This window comes from Carica papaya, chromosome 7, assembly GCF_054855325.1.
Source record: "Carica papaya isolate Zhongbai chromosome 7, ASM5485532v1, whole genome shotgun sequence".
NCBI classification, from domain to species: Eukaryota; Viridiplantae; Streptophyta; class Magnoliopsida; order Brassicales; family Caricaceae; genus Carica; species Carica papaya.
This window is the reverse complement of record NC_142315.1, coordinates 793,659-810,352: the sequence shown is the minus strand read 5'-3', so window position 1 is coordinate 810,352 and position 16,694 is coordinate 793,659. Positions and strand designations below refer to the sequence as shown.

The 16,694-nt window shown below is 31.5% G+C and overlaps 2 protein-coding genes across 5 annotated transcripts; both read left to right on the top strand.

Annotated features, from left to right (window-relative positions):
• Window positions 1–4,666: 4,666 nt before the first annotated feature.
• Window positions 4,667–10,255, top strand: STM (KNOX/ELK homeobox transcription factor). The gene is made up of 4 exons (XM_088207131.1): window positions 4,667–5,826; window positions 6,280–6,526; window positions 8,762–9,006; window positions 9,876–10,255. The coding sequence occupies exons 1-4, from the start codon at window positions 5,422–5,424 to the stop codon at window positions 10,077–10,079; spliced, it is 1,101 nt and encodes a 366-aa protein (XP_088063257.1). The 5' UTR covers window positions 4,667–5,421; the 3' UTR covers window positions 10,080–10,255.
• Window positions 10,256–11,583: 1,328 nt separating this feature from the next.
• On the top strand, window positions 11,584–15,948 carry LOC110808077 (Ribosomal protein L4/L1 family). 4 transcript variants are annotated; one of them, XM_022033423.2, is made up of 9 exons: window positions 11,584–11,778; window positions 12,022–12,196; window positions 12,290–12,354; window positions 12,772–12,898; window positions 13,299–13,447; window positions 14,548–14,655; window positions 14,760–14,879; window positions 15,271–15,444; window positions 15,572–15,948. In XM_022033423.2, exons 2-9 carry the CDS (start codon window positions 12,088–12,090, stop codon window positions 15,671–15,673), a joined length of 954 nt encoding a protein of 317 aa, XP_021889115.1. In that variant the 5' UTR covers window positions 11,584–11,778; window positions 12,022–12,087; the 3' UTR covers window positions 15,674–15,948. The 4 variants fall into 4 exon arrangements, with proteins under 4 accessions (XP_021889115.1, XP_021889114.1, XP_021889113.1 ...); XM_022033422.2 differs by having other exon boundaries at window positions 11,924–12,196; XM_022033421.2 differs by having other exon boundaries at window positions 11,585–11,778; window positions 12,047–12,196.
• The last annotated feature ends 746 nt before the right edge of the window (window positions 15,949–16,694 follow it).

The following is a 16,694-nucleotide window of genomic DNA, read 5'->3' as shown; positions in this document are numbered from 1 at the left end:
CCCGATAATCCCCACCTTCAAAAAACTCGAACCCACAAATATTATCTCTCACCAAAGTTAGAGAACTAATTAAAACAATCAAACTAAAGACTATAACCTATATGTTTTCCGATAACAATTTCCTACCTCGTCACAAGTTATCCTTCAAAATTTACCATGTTTAATTCATAATCTCATAATCTCATAATCGATGATACTGATTACTAACTCTTTATAAAAAAATATATTATTAAAATAGTTTAAATTTATTTATAAAATTTATATATCGCAATTTATTTATCGACCGAAAAATATAGGAAACTATGAGATCTTTCAAGATGTAAACTATTTTAACGATGAATACTGTAGATAAGTATATTAGATATGTTATATGAATGTATGTCATTAATTTTTAAAGTAATAAATTTGGAACCAACTAAAAATACGTATATACATAAGGCTGTATATATGTATATACATTTAAGAAAAAACAGTATCGGGTCACATCTTCGTTTTCTTCGGATCATGGCCGGGTTGATTTGGTGAGTACGAGTGAATCTATCAGGACCTACTTTGATCTGCATCAGCATCATCATCCATCCAGATATCATCATCTCCATCACCATCCATCAACCTTAAATACTTATACATCATCGTCACATGAATTTTCATATATATATAGATATATATTGAAGTATATTTTCTCTAATTAAAATTTCTTTAATCAAAGATGGTATTTGAGATAAGCAGAGTAACATATGTAAATTTCAATCGACAATGATTCCGCGACGACGACGACGATATATACATATATATATATATATGTAGATATATAATTAAATATTTATATATTTTATCCCTGGTATTATCAAAAATTTCCAAGTGATGTAATAATTTCAAATTTTAACAAAATATAATGTAAATCACAACAATTTTAAGCTAGTTTAGAGACTCAAAATAATTAATTCGTTTTCTTAATTGTGATTAGCTTAATTAATTAAATTTAAACACAATTAACAATTAATTATCCACACAACATCCATAAATACATTAGAAAAAAGACAGATTACTAGCTGGCTTCCACTATTATCTAGAAATCTAAGATAGTCATGAAGTTTTTTCTAGGGTTAACATCATAATAAATCCCTTCAAAATATTAATCATATATATATATATATATGTATGTATGTATATAAATATGTGTGTGTATGTGTGTGTATATATATATCAGACAATGATTTATGATTATTAAATTCTCTTATATTTTAATATTTATTTTATTAAAAAATATATATATTGTATAAGAAACTTAAAATTTAAAAATAATATATCAAGTACATATTAAAAATAATACAAATTATATATATGTATATATGTATGTATGTATGTATGTATATATATATATATATATACTGAGGTTATGTTTATCATTCTAATGATGAATAAATCACGTAGATGGATGACATATGGTATTACAGACTCCATAATAACTCCCACATAAAGTAAGGACAAATATACACTGGAAACTGAACTGGCAATATAATAATTATTCCTATATAAGTAGCTGCCTACCTCTTCCCACTGCCTTTCATTTCATACGCTTGATGCCAAGATGGTGTGTTAATTTAAATGACATGACAAGGGTCATGATGGTTGATGCTGTTGTCTATACGTACATACATATATACATATACACACATATATATATATATATAGCTATAGTGTATACGGTAACTGTGTTGTAGGGTTTATTGAATTTTTCAAGTATAAGATAAAGATTGTTCTTTAATTCTCTCGTTTATGTAACTTGATGTACAGATAATACATATTATATATAACGTACGAAACTCTGTGTAACTTGATGTATATATATATATATATATATATATATATATATATACGTATATGAGGATGATGGTGAGTAGTTGCAGTGTAGATTGGGGGTTTCGTTGAAAGGAGAGCGTGCAAAAGAGAGACATTGAAAAGGAGACAATTTATTCTACTTGATTGGAGCTGTTTTCCATGCTTCTTTCATACCAGAGTATCCCTACACACCTATCTACCTTTTCTTTTTTTATCTTTTCTCAACTTAATTATCATCATTCAGCTTAATATTTATACACATATATATACGTATAGTTTGTGTGTATATATATATATATACATGACAGAGAGAGAGAGAGAGAGAGGAGGAGGAGGAGGAGGAAGAGACATTCGGACTGTCCCACTTGCTTTGCCAGCTTTTGTTGCAGAAAACTTCTCTCTTTTCCATGCCAATTATAATAACAGTGTTTGATGCTGTATGCATGTCGTGACTGATTAGCACAATAATAATTGTAATTATAATGTGATTTACTTCATAATCATATAAACTTTTGGTATTAAACTATTATTAATTATTGGGTTTTATTTCATAAAAAAGGTGCATGAACATTTTTGTCGTTGAATGAAGTTTTTTTGGGTTCATAACCTACTTCGTAGAAAGCATAATTATGTAGAAGATTTAAAGTAAGCTTAATTTTAGTTTTAGTAATATATTAATAAAATAAATTATTAATTTTATTAAATTAAATATTATATATTATAATTAAATTCATAATAGATAGTCTCTCATACCCATTTGGGTAAATTTAAAAATATATATATATATTTGCTTTACTAAATAAAATATATATGTCACCACATAAAAATCCAATAATAAATCAAAATCAACAAGTCAAAATTCAACAAACTCAAATAAAAAAAAAAATTAATTCAAAGAATTATCCAAATTTTTTGGGTTGATATTTAACGAAAATCAACATAATTCGAGATATAAATATGATCGATAACGAGATTATGTAATATTGGATTATACTTTTTAATTTTGTGTGCGTTTTTAATGTGTGTACTTAACTTAGTTAAAAATTCATAATCTTGTTATCAAATTGTTACCGAATTTGGTACTCTTTGTGAACGAAAAATTAGTGTAATGGTGGTCGATAATTGATATGAAATTTTAATAATATTTAATTAAACTAATCGTTTTTAATTATTTTTGTTCTAATTTTATCTGATGATAGTATTATATATATAAATATAGTATTTTATGAATAATATAATCTTTTTTTTTGTTGAAAGATGATGATAACATAATAAGTGACTTCATTATGGTTGTGTTTTTTTTTTTTCTTCTACTGAAAGATGTTTGTAACCTTACAAAAATGATGTGCTGTAGTGACAGAAATTTAAACCCTCGTATAAACATACTTATAATCTTATGTATATTGTCACATTTCGTACAATCTTATATATAACAAATTGTTCTTTCATATCAGAAGCACACAAATGATACGATTAACTATTATAGTACTTGTCTTATTACAAAATGGTACAATCAAAATTCAGTACCCTCAATATAGTTCTTGTCTTTGTTGTGAGCTAGCTTTAATTGACATTTTTAGTAACTAAAAATCTTCTTCCATAGAATTTTGGGGGCGAACATTTTTATAACTCAATCACAAGGGTTCGTGGATGTTGATCAACTAGGCTATTGCACTTCATAAATCTTTATATGATCTTAAATAAGCTCAAAGAACTTGGTTCGAGACACTCACCATCTTATTTTTTGCTTCATACTTTATTACTTAAGTAGACGATATCTTTATCTTTATATTTCGTAATGTGAGTTGCATTTTACTACTTATTTATATTGATCGCTTCTTATCACTAAATTATTTTTCTAACATTACGTATGTCATTATTAAACTACAATATATATAAATTTACAATTAAAAGATTATGTAAATTCATTTACTTTCTGGATATGTATACGAAAGTCTTTTATTGTTCTAGTGAATTGATACTCTGACACCGAAAGTGCCTTCTAAGATCTTTTATTCAAAACTCACTTGACTTATGCCGAGCTATGTACTCCACTTACTGATGTCTCATCTCTAACTTTGATAAATAAGCAATTATTTGCTTTAAAATCCTTAACAATATTTCAAAGTTGAACTCTATAGCTAAGTCATTAGGATTTCTTACACTTGTAGAAAAACAAGAAAGTATCAAATATTCAGCCGAAACATAAATATAAATATTTTACATATAATTGTATATACATATAAATTATGAGAATAAATTTTTCAGAAAAGAAGCTCTTTACTAATGCATTTGTTCCTTTGTATATATATATATATATGTATTTATGCATATATTAATTATTGTTTTCTCTTCATGCAAATAGTACTCCAAGCATATATATATATATATGTAATTTCCCTCTAGATCTCTGTTTTACTTAGTTAAGAAAAATAACACAGTACTCGTGCATCGGCCAAATTATTATCACAGGCGAGAGATAAGGTCACCTGTGCTTCTGAGGAAAGAAAGAAGACAAGTACCAGTGCTGCGAATATTTCTAATAGATTGGAATTAAAGAGGAAGAAGAAAGAGAAATGGACAATGTCAATCAAACTGTAAATATATATATATATATTTTAATGAGTGGACACGATATTTTATCATCGAAGGCCAAATAGAGTTACTTACAGAGATGAGCAAGAAAAAAAATTAAAAAAAGATTAATACAGTAAATCTAAATTATATTCTCTCTCTTTCTCTCTCTCAATCTAATCAACTACTTGTAGTAGTAGCCAATATATATCTATCCCCTCTTCTCTTTTCCTCGATTTGATCGTTCCTCTTTCTCTCTTCTCTCTCTCTCTCTCTCTTTCTTTCTTGTTCTTCCTCTTCTATCCATAAAAAATATTCTCTCTCTGTATTTTTCTTTTCTTTGCCAGTAATGGCAGTGCATCAGTGCCAGTGCAAGAAAAAAGGGAGAGAGTTTTCATCGGGAAGGTAAACTCTTTTTCTTCTCTCCATCTCACAAACCCATCATCGACCTCTTCTTCTTCTTCTTCTTCTCCTCATCTTTCTCTCTCTTTCTCGCGTGCCATCTTATTAAATTAAGCCTGAAATCTCTTTCTTTTCATCTCTATCACCTAGTTGTCGTTGCAGAAAATAGAAGTTGAAAAGGAGATAAATACATAGTTAGAGAGAGAGAGAAAGAAAGAAAAAACCATTTTCCAATGGAAATCTGAGCAGGCTTTAGTTTAATACTCCATTGTACAGAGAACTGACTCTTCTGTTATCTCTCTCTATCACTGTTTAGTATTTTCTTTTCCTGTAAAAAGAACTGATTCTTGAAGCTTAAAACCCGGGAGGGAGCTGGAGATCCAACAAGTTTTAGGCTAAAAGAAGATTGCGTAGGAGAGAGAGGTAAAGTAAACTCAACAAGAAAAGCTATACCTAAGAAAAGTGATAAAGAGAAAAGAAGGGAAGAAAGAGGTACATGGGCAATTACAATGGTGGGTTTTATATAGGCATATATAGCAGAGACAAAGTGAAAAACAACTAGGAAAAGCAGAAAGGAGAAAAGAGAAAATTTAGACAGAGATAATGGAGAGTGGTTCTAATAGCACTTCTTCTATGATGGCTTTTGGAGACAATAGTAATGGACTATCCCCTATGATGATGATGCCCATCATGACTACTACCCCTTCCCATCATCATCATCATCATCATCATCATCATGGTCATGGTCATGACCATCAACATCATGCTAATGCAGACTCAAATACCCTATTTTTTCCTCCTCATCAAGACCAGAACCGCAATAGCAGCAGTGGTTCTTCTCTGATTCTCGACGAGCAGCACAACAACAACAGCAACGCAGGGTGTTATTTCATGGAGAGCAACAACGATGGCGGAGCAGTCAGTGCTTGCTCTTCTTCTGTTAAGGCTAAGATCATGGCTCACCCTCACTACCACCGTCTCTTGGCTGCTTATGTCAATTGTCAGAAGGTGATGATCAGAAACAGACTATACCTAATAGAACTTGAGTAATTTTCTCTACGTATATATATTTACATATCATAGTTAAATACCCAGATGACTATAAACACAGAAACACAACAACCCAGTTACATGCAAAAACAAAAGATTTAAAAGAACTTTTTTTTTTTTCCATATGTTGTTAGAAGCAGGAGATTTTCTGTGTTGTTAGAAGTAAAAGATTTTCTATATTGAAAGCATAAAATTTTCTGATGTCTATGTATCAAATAATTGATTACTGTAAAAATTTTTACTTCAAGATTTTCCGAGTCGCAGCGAAAAAAGGCCTTTCGGGAACGTACACATACAGGATGATTGGTACAAGTAATATTATATATATGTACCCATAGACCCTAGTTTTTTGCATCAAGAAGATAATTAGAGTTACGAAAGGTGATGATGGAGCTGGTTAACTTGTTTCAGGTTGGGGCACCACCCGAGGTGGTGGCTAGGTTAGAAGAAGCATGCGCATCGGCAGCTACAATGGGTCCGGCCGCCGGCGCTGTCTGCATCGGCGAAGATCCGGCGCTTGACCAGTTCATGGAGGCTTACTGCGAGATGCTGACAAAGTACGAGCAAGAACTCTCTAAACCATTCAAGGAAGCCATGGTTTTTCTTCAAAGGGTCGAGTGTCAATTCAAAGCCCTAACTCTTTCCTCTTCTACTCCTGGTTAATTTCCTCTCCTCTCTATATATTTCTTTCTCTTTCTCTGCCTCTCTCTCTCTCTCTATTCGTATATATGTATATATATATGAGTTAGGTCATTTTCACGAGATGGGTTTCCTCTCCTCTGTTTATTGACTAAAAAAATATATATTTTTTTGTATTAAGTAAAGTAAAATGATCCGCCATGCATGCCCGTGTTTCCGAGAGCATGTAGTCTAATTAATTATTAATTAATATAATTAGTATATACTAAAAGTTATTTTCTTCACTCTTCTATGTAGGTGCATGCTTTTCTTGACCCTTTAAATATTTTTTAATTTCTCCCTTCCTTTCTTTTGTTTCTCTCTTCCATAGTTAATGAGTTTTGCCTGTGTGTGTATATATATATATATACACATACGTATGTATGTATATTATATAGTGTATTATTTCCAAGGATGATCTCTTCCTTGTGGAGTCTTTAGTGCTTCTTCGTTAATCTCTCTTCTTTATTTAATTATTGGCATTTTTGTTTTTAGCACCTTGCAGGATACAAAGGAGATATTTAATAAGGAAATGTATTTTCTTTGGGTCTCTGTGATTTTCTGTCTACTTTATCTATCTTGAATTCTTTTGTTAATTGTGTTTTCTTTCAGCCGTTTGATTAGGGTTTTTGTCTGTTCTGATCTCCATATACTGATTCTTAGTTTAAAATACTTTCTGGGTTTTTAATTATTTCCTAAATTGATTAAGTGAAAAAATATAAAGTAAATAATGAAAAGAATAATATGCAGTTTAAAAACACTTTCTTGTTTTCTGTTTTCCCAAAAGAATATTTAATTTGCACTTGAATTTTGAAAAAACACAAAGCTCTAATCTTGCATCATGCACATATATATGTTGATATATCATATGTACATGGTACGGATTAATTTGATGTTTTGGTTCGTGGGTGGGTGGGTATCTTTCTCTTCATCTAATTGCAATAGGTCTAAATCACCTTTAATGTTTTGTAGGATCATTAGTTAACATTGTGTAGTAAAGTCAAATGTGGACCTATCATAAATGCCTTCAATTTGTATAATGTTTTGAACTTTAGTTGCATGGAGAACTGACATGGGGTTTAATGCGGTGTGGAAATTTTAATCGAGGAAAAAACTTTGTTCTGCGACAAATACCATTTTGATGAACTTTACTAAATTTTGCTCGAGAAGCTAGCGCGATTACATGTGTGATAGTCTAACCATGTGAAATAATGCGGATGATATATGAAGAGTGCTTGTGATAATGTGTCTTGATTCCATTAAAGATTAATCGTTTCGTAAAATTATGTTTTCACGCCACAGATGCACACCCTTTATAGTTAATACTTGCCCCAATTCACACTTGATCTTTGAGTCTGAGTGATGCTTCTCTACTTATATAGAAGTGGAATCTGGAGTCTTGACTCTTGTTTAGCGCAAGAGTAGATATATATTAAGTTGTACTCTGTATTTATTTGATTCCATCCCTTCGATGAAGTGGCTCATCTTAGTTTACATAAACCAAACCTTCAGTTTTTTAATCATGGTTCCTTGTTTATTTTAAACTTAATATAGGGTATCTTTCTATATATATAATTTCTGGTTTCTATATGTATTTGTTGAGTTATAAGGTGACTCGTGCTCTTAAATTACAAGGCGGTCATTGTTTTCCATTAGAGATAGAATTTAGACTTCTTGGATTTGAAGTTAAGATGCCAATAGTTTGATTTGTTGTTTGTATGAGAGTTCTTTTATGTTATGCCTTCTAAAAATGTTCATTCAAGAATGAATTCCTTGAGTTTGCATCGGTATATAATTGTCGTTGTGGCTATATATCGTGTTTGGTTTTGGCTAGTCATCTTGTAGAAAGAAAAATTTAGAAGACTTGTTGTAAATTTCAGATCTTTAGGCCATTGGAAAGTTTGAACAAGCTTCACTTGGGATCATCTAACTATTCTGTTTTGCTTCTAGAGAGAAATTTCGAGGCAATGTTAAAGTTTTGAAAGTCTTATTTACGATGAATTTCAGGAAGATCAGTAGCGTGGCAAAAAGATAATAATGTATATCTTCAAAGGTCAAAACCTTGTATATATAGAATTGCTGCTTGCATATGTATATTATCTTCTATGAGTTGATCTACATGGTTAATTTTCAGGGTTATTATATTATATAATATATATATATATATAATTCCAATTAGTAGGTGCTTAATTACTATAGTTCATAATGCAATCAGGTTGTGGTGACGGAATTGATAGGAATGGGTCATCTGAAGAAGAGGTTGATGTTAACAATGAGTTCATTGATCCTCAAGCGGAAGACCGGGAGCTTAAAGGTCAGCTTTTGCGTAAGTACAGTGGGTATTTAGGTAGCCTTAAGCAGGAATTCATGAAGAAGAGGAAGAAGGGAAAGCTTCCCAGAGAAGCCAGACAACAGCTGCTGGATTGGTGGAGCAGACATTACAAATGGCCATACCCTTCGGTATCTACATATACATACATATGCATACACTATAACCTCAAAATTCTTTATTCACTTGTCTTATTGCATGTTTTTCTTGTAGATTTTCGCTATTTTGTGTGTCGGTAGTGACTAGCTAGGTTATAAATCTAACCGTTCCTTTAACTTCAAATCTTACAAGTCTAAATGTTACCTTATGGAAAACGATATTTGAAATATATATATATATATATATATATAATACAACATTATGTATAATGGTAGGTTACGAATAGGCCTTCTTGCCCTTGCCCTTGCCCTTCATCTCAACCCCTAAAAAGTGTTGGAACTCCAGAAGAGAAAATAAGAATAAACTTGGGAGAGATGAGAGAATTAGATATTGATATGAATTTTTTGATTTAAATTTTCAGCTAACTGGCCAGCTTTTAAATAAACAGATTACGACAAAAAAATAGACCCGAATTCTTAATTATCATAATCCTAGATGATAGGCACATTCTTATAGATGAGGTTTAGATTATAGTTAAGCTTTATGAACTTACAAGTGTTTCGTTTTGTTTCGTAGGGAGATAAAGTTGGAATAATGCTCTGGGATGATGAGCAGAAATTGATAAATGTTTCAAAACTTTTTCTTTTCGGGTTTTTGCTTGGCATAGAATATATGAGTTAAATAACTTGTTAACTCTTTAGTAGCATAGTTATTGGGGTATTTTGGCACAATTCCAATTACTTAGAAACTATATTAGTCTATTTACATATATGCATTATAAGAATATAGTTTATAAGCCCTTTTATGCATCTTTTCTCGGGTGTCTGGCTAATCTAACATTTGGTTGATCTTCCTGATGGTTCTAAAACATTTATACATTGAATGTCAATATGATCGGCAGGAGCAACAGAAGCTCGCCCTTGCAGAATCAACGGGGCTGGATCAGAAGCAGATAAACAACTGGTTCATCAATCAACGAAAACGTCACTGGAAGCCATCGGAGGACATGCAGTTTGTCGTAATGGATGCTACCCATCCTCACTACTACATGGACAATGTGTTGGGTAATCCCTTTCCCATGGATATCACCCCCACACTGCTCTGAGGATTCATAATTACTCACCATGTTTCCCTCACCTTATGTTATATCTATGTATATCTTAATTTTTATATATTGTTGACTGCCAACTTGAATTTATATATATATATATATATATATATATAGAAGTATCAAAACAGTTGTCTTGTAATATTAATATCAGATGGGTACTACTTCTGGTACACGGAGCCTATGATACATATATTGTAAGGTATTACTAAAGGACTTCTAGAATATCTTCAGCCCCTCCAATCTGCCATCTTTCCTAGGGTTTTCTGAGAAATTGTTAAGCTTCATTCAAGTTCTTAAGCTTCATATTTGCTGGAAAAAATACTTAAAGAGGTAAATTAATTATATGGGTTTTGTGGTTTATCAATAATTATCCCATCTTTGTGTTTTTGCTTTGATGAACATTCATTTTAGAACTTAAATCAAAAGTATAAGTTTTTTAATGGTTGAAATGTAAAATTTGGATAGTAGTAAAGTTAGAATTCATAATTTAGATGGTACAAATTTTAGGGTTCACAGTTAAGGATATGGCTTGCAAGGTATCTCTCTTACTTGATAAATGTATGACTTTTTTTTTAAATCTATAATTAGAAAATTTCAAATTTAGGTTTAAATTCATATTTTTTTTTAAAATGGGTTGAAATAATTGTCTTATAATAAAAGACGATTAGATCTAAAACGGGTTGAAATATTTGTCTAATAATAGAAGTTGATTAGACTTTATAATAATATAGATCGATCAACGTTTCGTAATTTAAGAGTTTGCATTAGTTTTTGACACTTCGAAGTCAATCATTAGTGGTATAATGACTAATTCCGGTTCAATCAATCATCATTCATCCGAAAACATTTTGAACTCGAAACACTAAATCCTTCTAGGGTTGGACTTGCAAGACCAAAATCTTCCAATGTGCCACATACTCCTAAAACATTGTTATAAAGTTTATTGAAAATAATTATGCCAAAGAAGTATGAGAATTGAAGAAATTAAACAATAAAAACTTATAATATATTTAAAAAGCAAATTAATTTATATTAATATAATAGATTATTATATGATTTTCGGTAAATTAGAGGGTAATTCGTAAAATTATAATTGAACTGATTACTATTTTTAAAAATATTAATAATATACATTATTAGTTTTTTTTTCATTTTTCATAGATATTAAATAATAATTAAATTAATATCATCTTTCAATCATGTTAATTAAATTTGAGAAATTAAAAGAATACTTCATATATAATAAAAAAAGAAAGAAAAATATAGTTGTATAAAACATTGTATAAACAATTTAATTATTAAATTATTTTGATTATAAAAAAGTAAATTATTATTTTTTTAAACTAATAAATTTTAATTATAATTAGAGCTAAATGCCAAGTTAATTAACCCTAAAAAATTTATGTCATGAGTAAAAAATAAATTTAAAACAAAATAAAAGAGGCTTCTTCTTCTCCATTTGTAAATCCATCTATTTTCTCTTTTTCCATTGAAGGCCCATAAGAAATGGACTTTGGGTTTCTTCTAAACCCCAAAACTACTCAGAGCTAGTCGATCATGGGGTTTTCATTTTGAGCGAATCAATCCCCACTTCCCCTTTTCTCAACTTGTCTGCCTCCTCCCGTTCGTCCCTCCGGGTTAGAATCGAACAGCTACCGTCTGTGCTCTAGTTTTCTTCTGCTGAATCCTTAAGGTACTTTATGTTCGCAGCTTTACATTTGTTAGTTTTAAACAACCCTAGTAGATTTCATTTGTTGGTTTTACCAAACGTGACCCTTTTTGTACTAACTTGTTGTTTTTGTATGTTGTTTCTCTGTGACATTTTATCAAACATGTAGTAGTCGTGAAAATGAGAGCTTTTGCAAGCTATCCTCTGCTTTTTAGTTCATAAATCACAAAAAGAAGTGATGGGATTTTTTTATTTTTAAGCCTGAAGATTAAAGTTTCAAGCTTGACTTTAGATGAGCAGATAAGTATCACATGCGCTTGAAGAGTTAAGGATATGGCTGTGTCAATATCTAGAAGGCTTTTGCGTTCATTTGGGACTTTATCTACGTTTGGCCACTGTGATTCCCTGAGTGTTACTTCTAATTCATTTAGAGCTTCTCAAGGTAATGATAAAGAATTTCGTTTAGTTATATATATGTCTAGATTGCATGTTTTGATTATCTTGTGGGTTCACTAATTGTTATTTTTACCTTCAGTGTTCACAGATTCCTGTGGCTATGTTTCCGGGGATGGCTTATTTTCTTCCTTTAGTTATTTACGGGTATATTTGCATTATCCTTTTTTCCCTCTCTTCAGCCTATTTATTGAAATGCTGTGAAAATTGGCGTCTACATATGATTTAGGGGTTCTTCCTCATTGCAGTTAGTCTCCCACTGGTGTATATAATGTTATCCATGATAGTGTGAACGGCAAATTCTTGTATTCAAAGGTCTTTTAGCTGATTCATGTAGCAATGATCCCAGTTCTTGTTGAAACATATTATGTTGTTACTAGCTTTGAAATATATAGAAATTTATTTCTTGCTTAGTTGATGGGTGCCCAAAGTCTTATCTATTTGATATCTCAAGTTTTGCGTTTTTTTCTCCTCTTTTATTTTTAACGTTTTCTCGTTTGTACTTTGAGTCTACTCTTGGTAACTGTGTAATAAATTAGGTGTTGTATTGACTCTTTATTATAGGCAGGTTCGTCTTTCTTTACCAATCGAAGGCTTTCAACTTCTATTCTGACTCCAGACTCAAGTGGCAGTGCATTTCCTTCAGATTTATTGTCTAAGAAGACTCTAGTAACACCAGAACGTACGATAGGTATAAAGAATTATTAAAATACTGTATACAGATTTGTATAGGTGATATTTTCTAGCAAAGTTATTTTGGTAACTCCTAATGCTTGAATTAATTGTAAATTGGTCATGTGCCCAATTTGATTTTCCGGTTGGAGTGGGAAACTGGCTAACACAAAAGTTCGAATTTTTCTTTTTATTTCTAAACAAATTGTAGATCCGTTGTATGCATTTGAATTATATTTGTCTTTCTCTCTGTATTTACAAGTTAGCTTTCTCTTATCCAGCTTAGATGAATATTACAGTTTTTTCCCTTATGTTTGCTTATAGTTCATTTTCCCCTGTTTTATGAATCTGCAAAATAGATATTGCTTCCTGTGTTAAATGAGACAATTGTTTTATTGATGTAATGCATTATGATGTAGGCGTTTATCAGGACCTAGTAATTCCTGTGACAAATTTTCATAATGAGGATAAGGGCTTCATGGTGTTGGCTGGTGATGTTTTTGATGTTCCTATTAGGAAGGATATTGTTCATCGGGTTGTAAGATGGCAGCTTGCTAAACGACAACAGGTATTTTGAGGCAGTTTCAACCTAATAAATTATTTTAGTTTCAGGAAAAGAAGAAAGAAAAGTGGCTTTTGGGGGAGGGAGGGGAGGGCGGGACCATGGGGCTATTTTTACTATTTTTACTATTTTTACAAATATCAGATGCATTGTGATAAAGCCACTGAAATATTAAGTGCTTATATGAAAAAAAAAGAAGAAAATGTTAAGTGTCTACCTGATTAATTTATTTCTTATGTGTTCTTTTCCTCGTCTTATTGATAATATTCTCTCTATATTCTGGGGAAGGAATGGTATACAATAGAAACTCTAGAAGGAATGGGAAGTAATGGAATGAGAATGACAAGTTCATCCTCATTCTTCGTCCAAGTGTTAAAATTTATTCTTTTCACATGGAGAGAGAATGGATTGAAGGGGAATGGGAGTCAAAGTATTTAACTGTAATAACCAAATTGGCCTTATTAAGGGGAAAATTAAATCCTTTCTACCCACTTCTACTCTTTTCATAAGAATATTCAGTTCTATTTGGTATATGAAAATATTTTCTAGTTTTCATTTCTTAAATTCTCGTATGTTTATTCATGAAAGTATGTATGATGATGTATTTATGAAGTAATCAAGTATAAATCAACCAGTTTCCCAAATAAACATTAATAACAGCTTTTTATTCTTTCAAATAATCTTCATTTTCACTTTCCTTTTTGTAAATATTTTTTACCCTATGAACTGCTTTATATGTTTTTACGATATTAAAAATATGAATGAATTTGAAATTAAAATTTCATGTAAAAAAACAGGACATAGCCTTTAAGCTAATAATATTTTATATCTCTGTAACACATCCATGCATGCATGCTTGGTTGGGGTGGGTAACTGCGTCTGAGTAATCTGCATTTTGTCTATGTCAGATCTAGGTTTGTTGATAGAGAGGTCATGGATGCATCCTTTTTTTTTTCGAAAGGGTCTGATGTTTAAATATACGAGCTAACGGTAATCGGTGAAGTCCTATATGTGTAACTACTAACTAAACTGAAAATTGTGGAGTCTCTATATCATGTTCATTAAGTGTATAGAAGAGTTGCTCATACCAATTAAGATGTTGACAGGGAACTCATTCAACCAAAACTATTAGTGAGGTTAGTGGAACTGGTAGAAAGCCATGGCGACAGAAGGGTACTGGTCGAGCAAGGCATGGTACTTTGCGTGGTCCTCAGGTAATATATTTCTTCAATCGATTGCCATCTTTAATTGGTTTTGAACGCCTTTGCCAGTGGTATTTTCTGGCTTGGCCTTATTGAATCAAATCAATTGCAAACAGTTCAGAGGTGGTGCTACCATGCATGGCCCTAAGCCACGAAGTCATGCTATTAAGCTAAATAAGAAGGTTCGGCGTCTTGGGCTGAAGATTGCGCTCTCTGCTCGTGCAGCAGAAGGTAAGGCAAGTCTCTCTCTCTCTCTCTCTCCCTCTCCCTCTCCCTCTCCCTCTCTCTGTTGTCGTCTCTGTCCTTTCCTCTTTTCTTGGATTTGAGGTTTACATGTACCTTCAAGTTTAAGTCTGAATCTCAGCTGCTCCTAGAGTTCCATAAAATCAGGAAATTTCAAAATCAAAGTTTGGCCTGTCTCTAAGTAGAAAAGGATTTTTGCGTATGGAATCCAGTAGATTTTCTTCTGTTACATAATGACTCGATTTTCTTCCAAATCTTTTGAGGGTCTTGCCTCTTCCCTATACTACGATCATAATCTTTTAGTTACCAATTTCTTTTATCGATCCTTTTCACCACCATGAGCAACAAGAAAGTAACAAGAGAATATTTTGCACGAGCAAACAGCTTCTCGTTTTCGAGGATATGGCAGTCCCCACGCATAAAACCAAGAATATCGTAAACTTCTATACAGAAATGGAGAACACGAAGAAACTTCTGCTCATCGACGGTGGTCCCATAGATGACAAGCTGAAGCTAGCTACACAAAATCTACACTACGTGAATGTACTGCCTTCAATTGTAAGTTGCATTATTTAGTTCCTGCCCTGCTCTATGCCTTCTCATAATTGAAAATTACTTTAGATTCTTGAATCAGCTGTTGCATAACTGGGTCCGTTACATTTTCGTCTTGTACGTATCCTTACAGGGCCTGAATGTTTATAGCATTCTGCTGCACGACACGCTAGTGATGTCCCGTGATGCTGTAAACAGAATCGTTGAGCGGATGCACACTCCAATTAATCGTTGAACCTGGCATCGGAAGTCTGTGTCTGATTAGTTCTGGCCGAGTTTAGTCTTCAATTCTTTTTTCTTTTTCTAAAGAGAGATCAAGGGGGGGAAGGAGAAGACCCTGAATAACATGCATGTTTGTTTTCTTTCTTTCCTTTTTGGGATTAGAAATGCAGAATTAAATGAGAAGCTGTCTATTTTTACTGTATCAACTTTGTACCACCAACTATGAAATCTATTATTTTCAATCCTAAAAATTGACATTGCCATAGATTTACATGGTAACTTTTAGAAGATTGCATGTCTACCATCTTCTTTTCTCCAATACTTACTGAGAAGGTGTACCATATTTGACTTTTTTACAACTTCTATATGAAGAAACTAAGTGGTAAATGTAATTCATCACTCTTTTTTTACTTATTTTTGAAGCCAAACAAGTATATAAGGTGATTTTTTTTTTACCCCCTTCTTTAAATTTACCATAGTTAAAAATTTTTATATTTTATTTAAAATTTACGATTTTAAATCTCGCTAAAAATATATAACTTTACTTAAAATCAAATAGATAAATATATATCAATTTTTAATAACATATTAATTTAATAATTTTAAAATTTTAATTTATTAATATATTAATAAAATTATAATAATTAAATTAAATGAAATTAAATCCAAAGTAATGTTTTTATTTATAAACTGATTTGCTTTTGTTTAGAAATTCAATAAATTAATAATTTAATTTTAAAAAAATTTCATTAGAATAAAAAAAACGTTTGGGGGGGGGGGGGGGGGAAACTTTAGGTAAAAGTAAACGGATATTTAGACTCTGTTGGAGATGCTGACTTGTCATCATCTGACTGGACAGGCTAAACGACAACGTCGTTCGGAATCCAAACCATGCAGATTCGGATTTGACCGTAATTAGCATCTGATCACGCTCTTAAGAATCTTGTTACAGCAACTTAAAAATACTAAGCCTTATCTCAACCGTTCGATTTAATGCAAAGCAAATTTCAACGGTCGATCATCGCTTCATTAGC

Excerpts from the sequence above, each read along its gene's own strand:
- STM (XM_088207131.1), top strand. The coding sequence starts at position 5,422 with ATGGAGAGTGGTTCTAATAGCACTTCTTCTATGATGGCTTTTGGAGAC. Across the intron at positions 5,827-6,279 it reads CTTATGTCAATTGTCAGAAG|GTTGGGGCACCACCCGAGGT; the intron begins GTGATGATCAGA and ends AACTTGTTTCAG. Across the intron at positions 9,007-9,875 it reads ACAAATGGCCATACCCTTCG|GAGCAACAGAAGCTCGCCCT; the intron begins GTATCTACATAT and ends TATGATCGGCAG.
- LOC110808077 (XM_022033423.2), top strand. The coding sequence starts at position 12,088 with ATGGCTGTGTCAATATCTAGAAGGCTTTTGCGTTCATTTGGGACTTTA. Across the intron at positions 12,899-13,298 it reads AACACCAGAACGTACGATAG|GCGTTTATCAGGACCTAGTA; the intron begins GTATAAAGAATT and ends ATTATGATGTAG. Across the intron at positions 14,656-14,759 it reads GTACTTTGCGTGGTCCTCAG|TTCAGAGGTGGTGCTACCAT; the intron begins GTAATATATTTC and ends AATTGCAAACAG.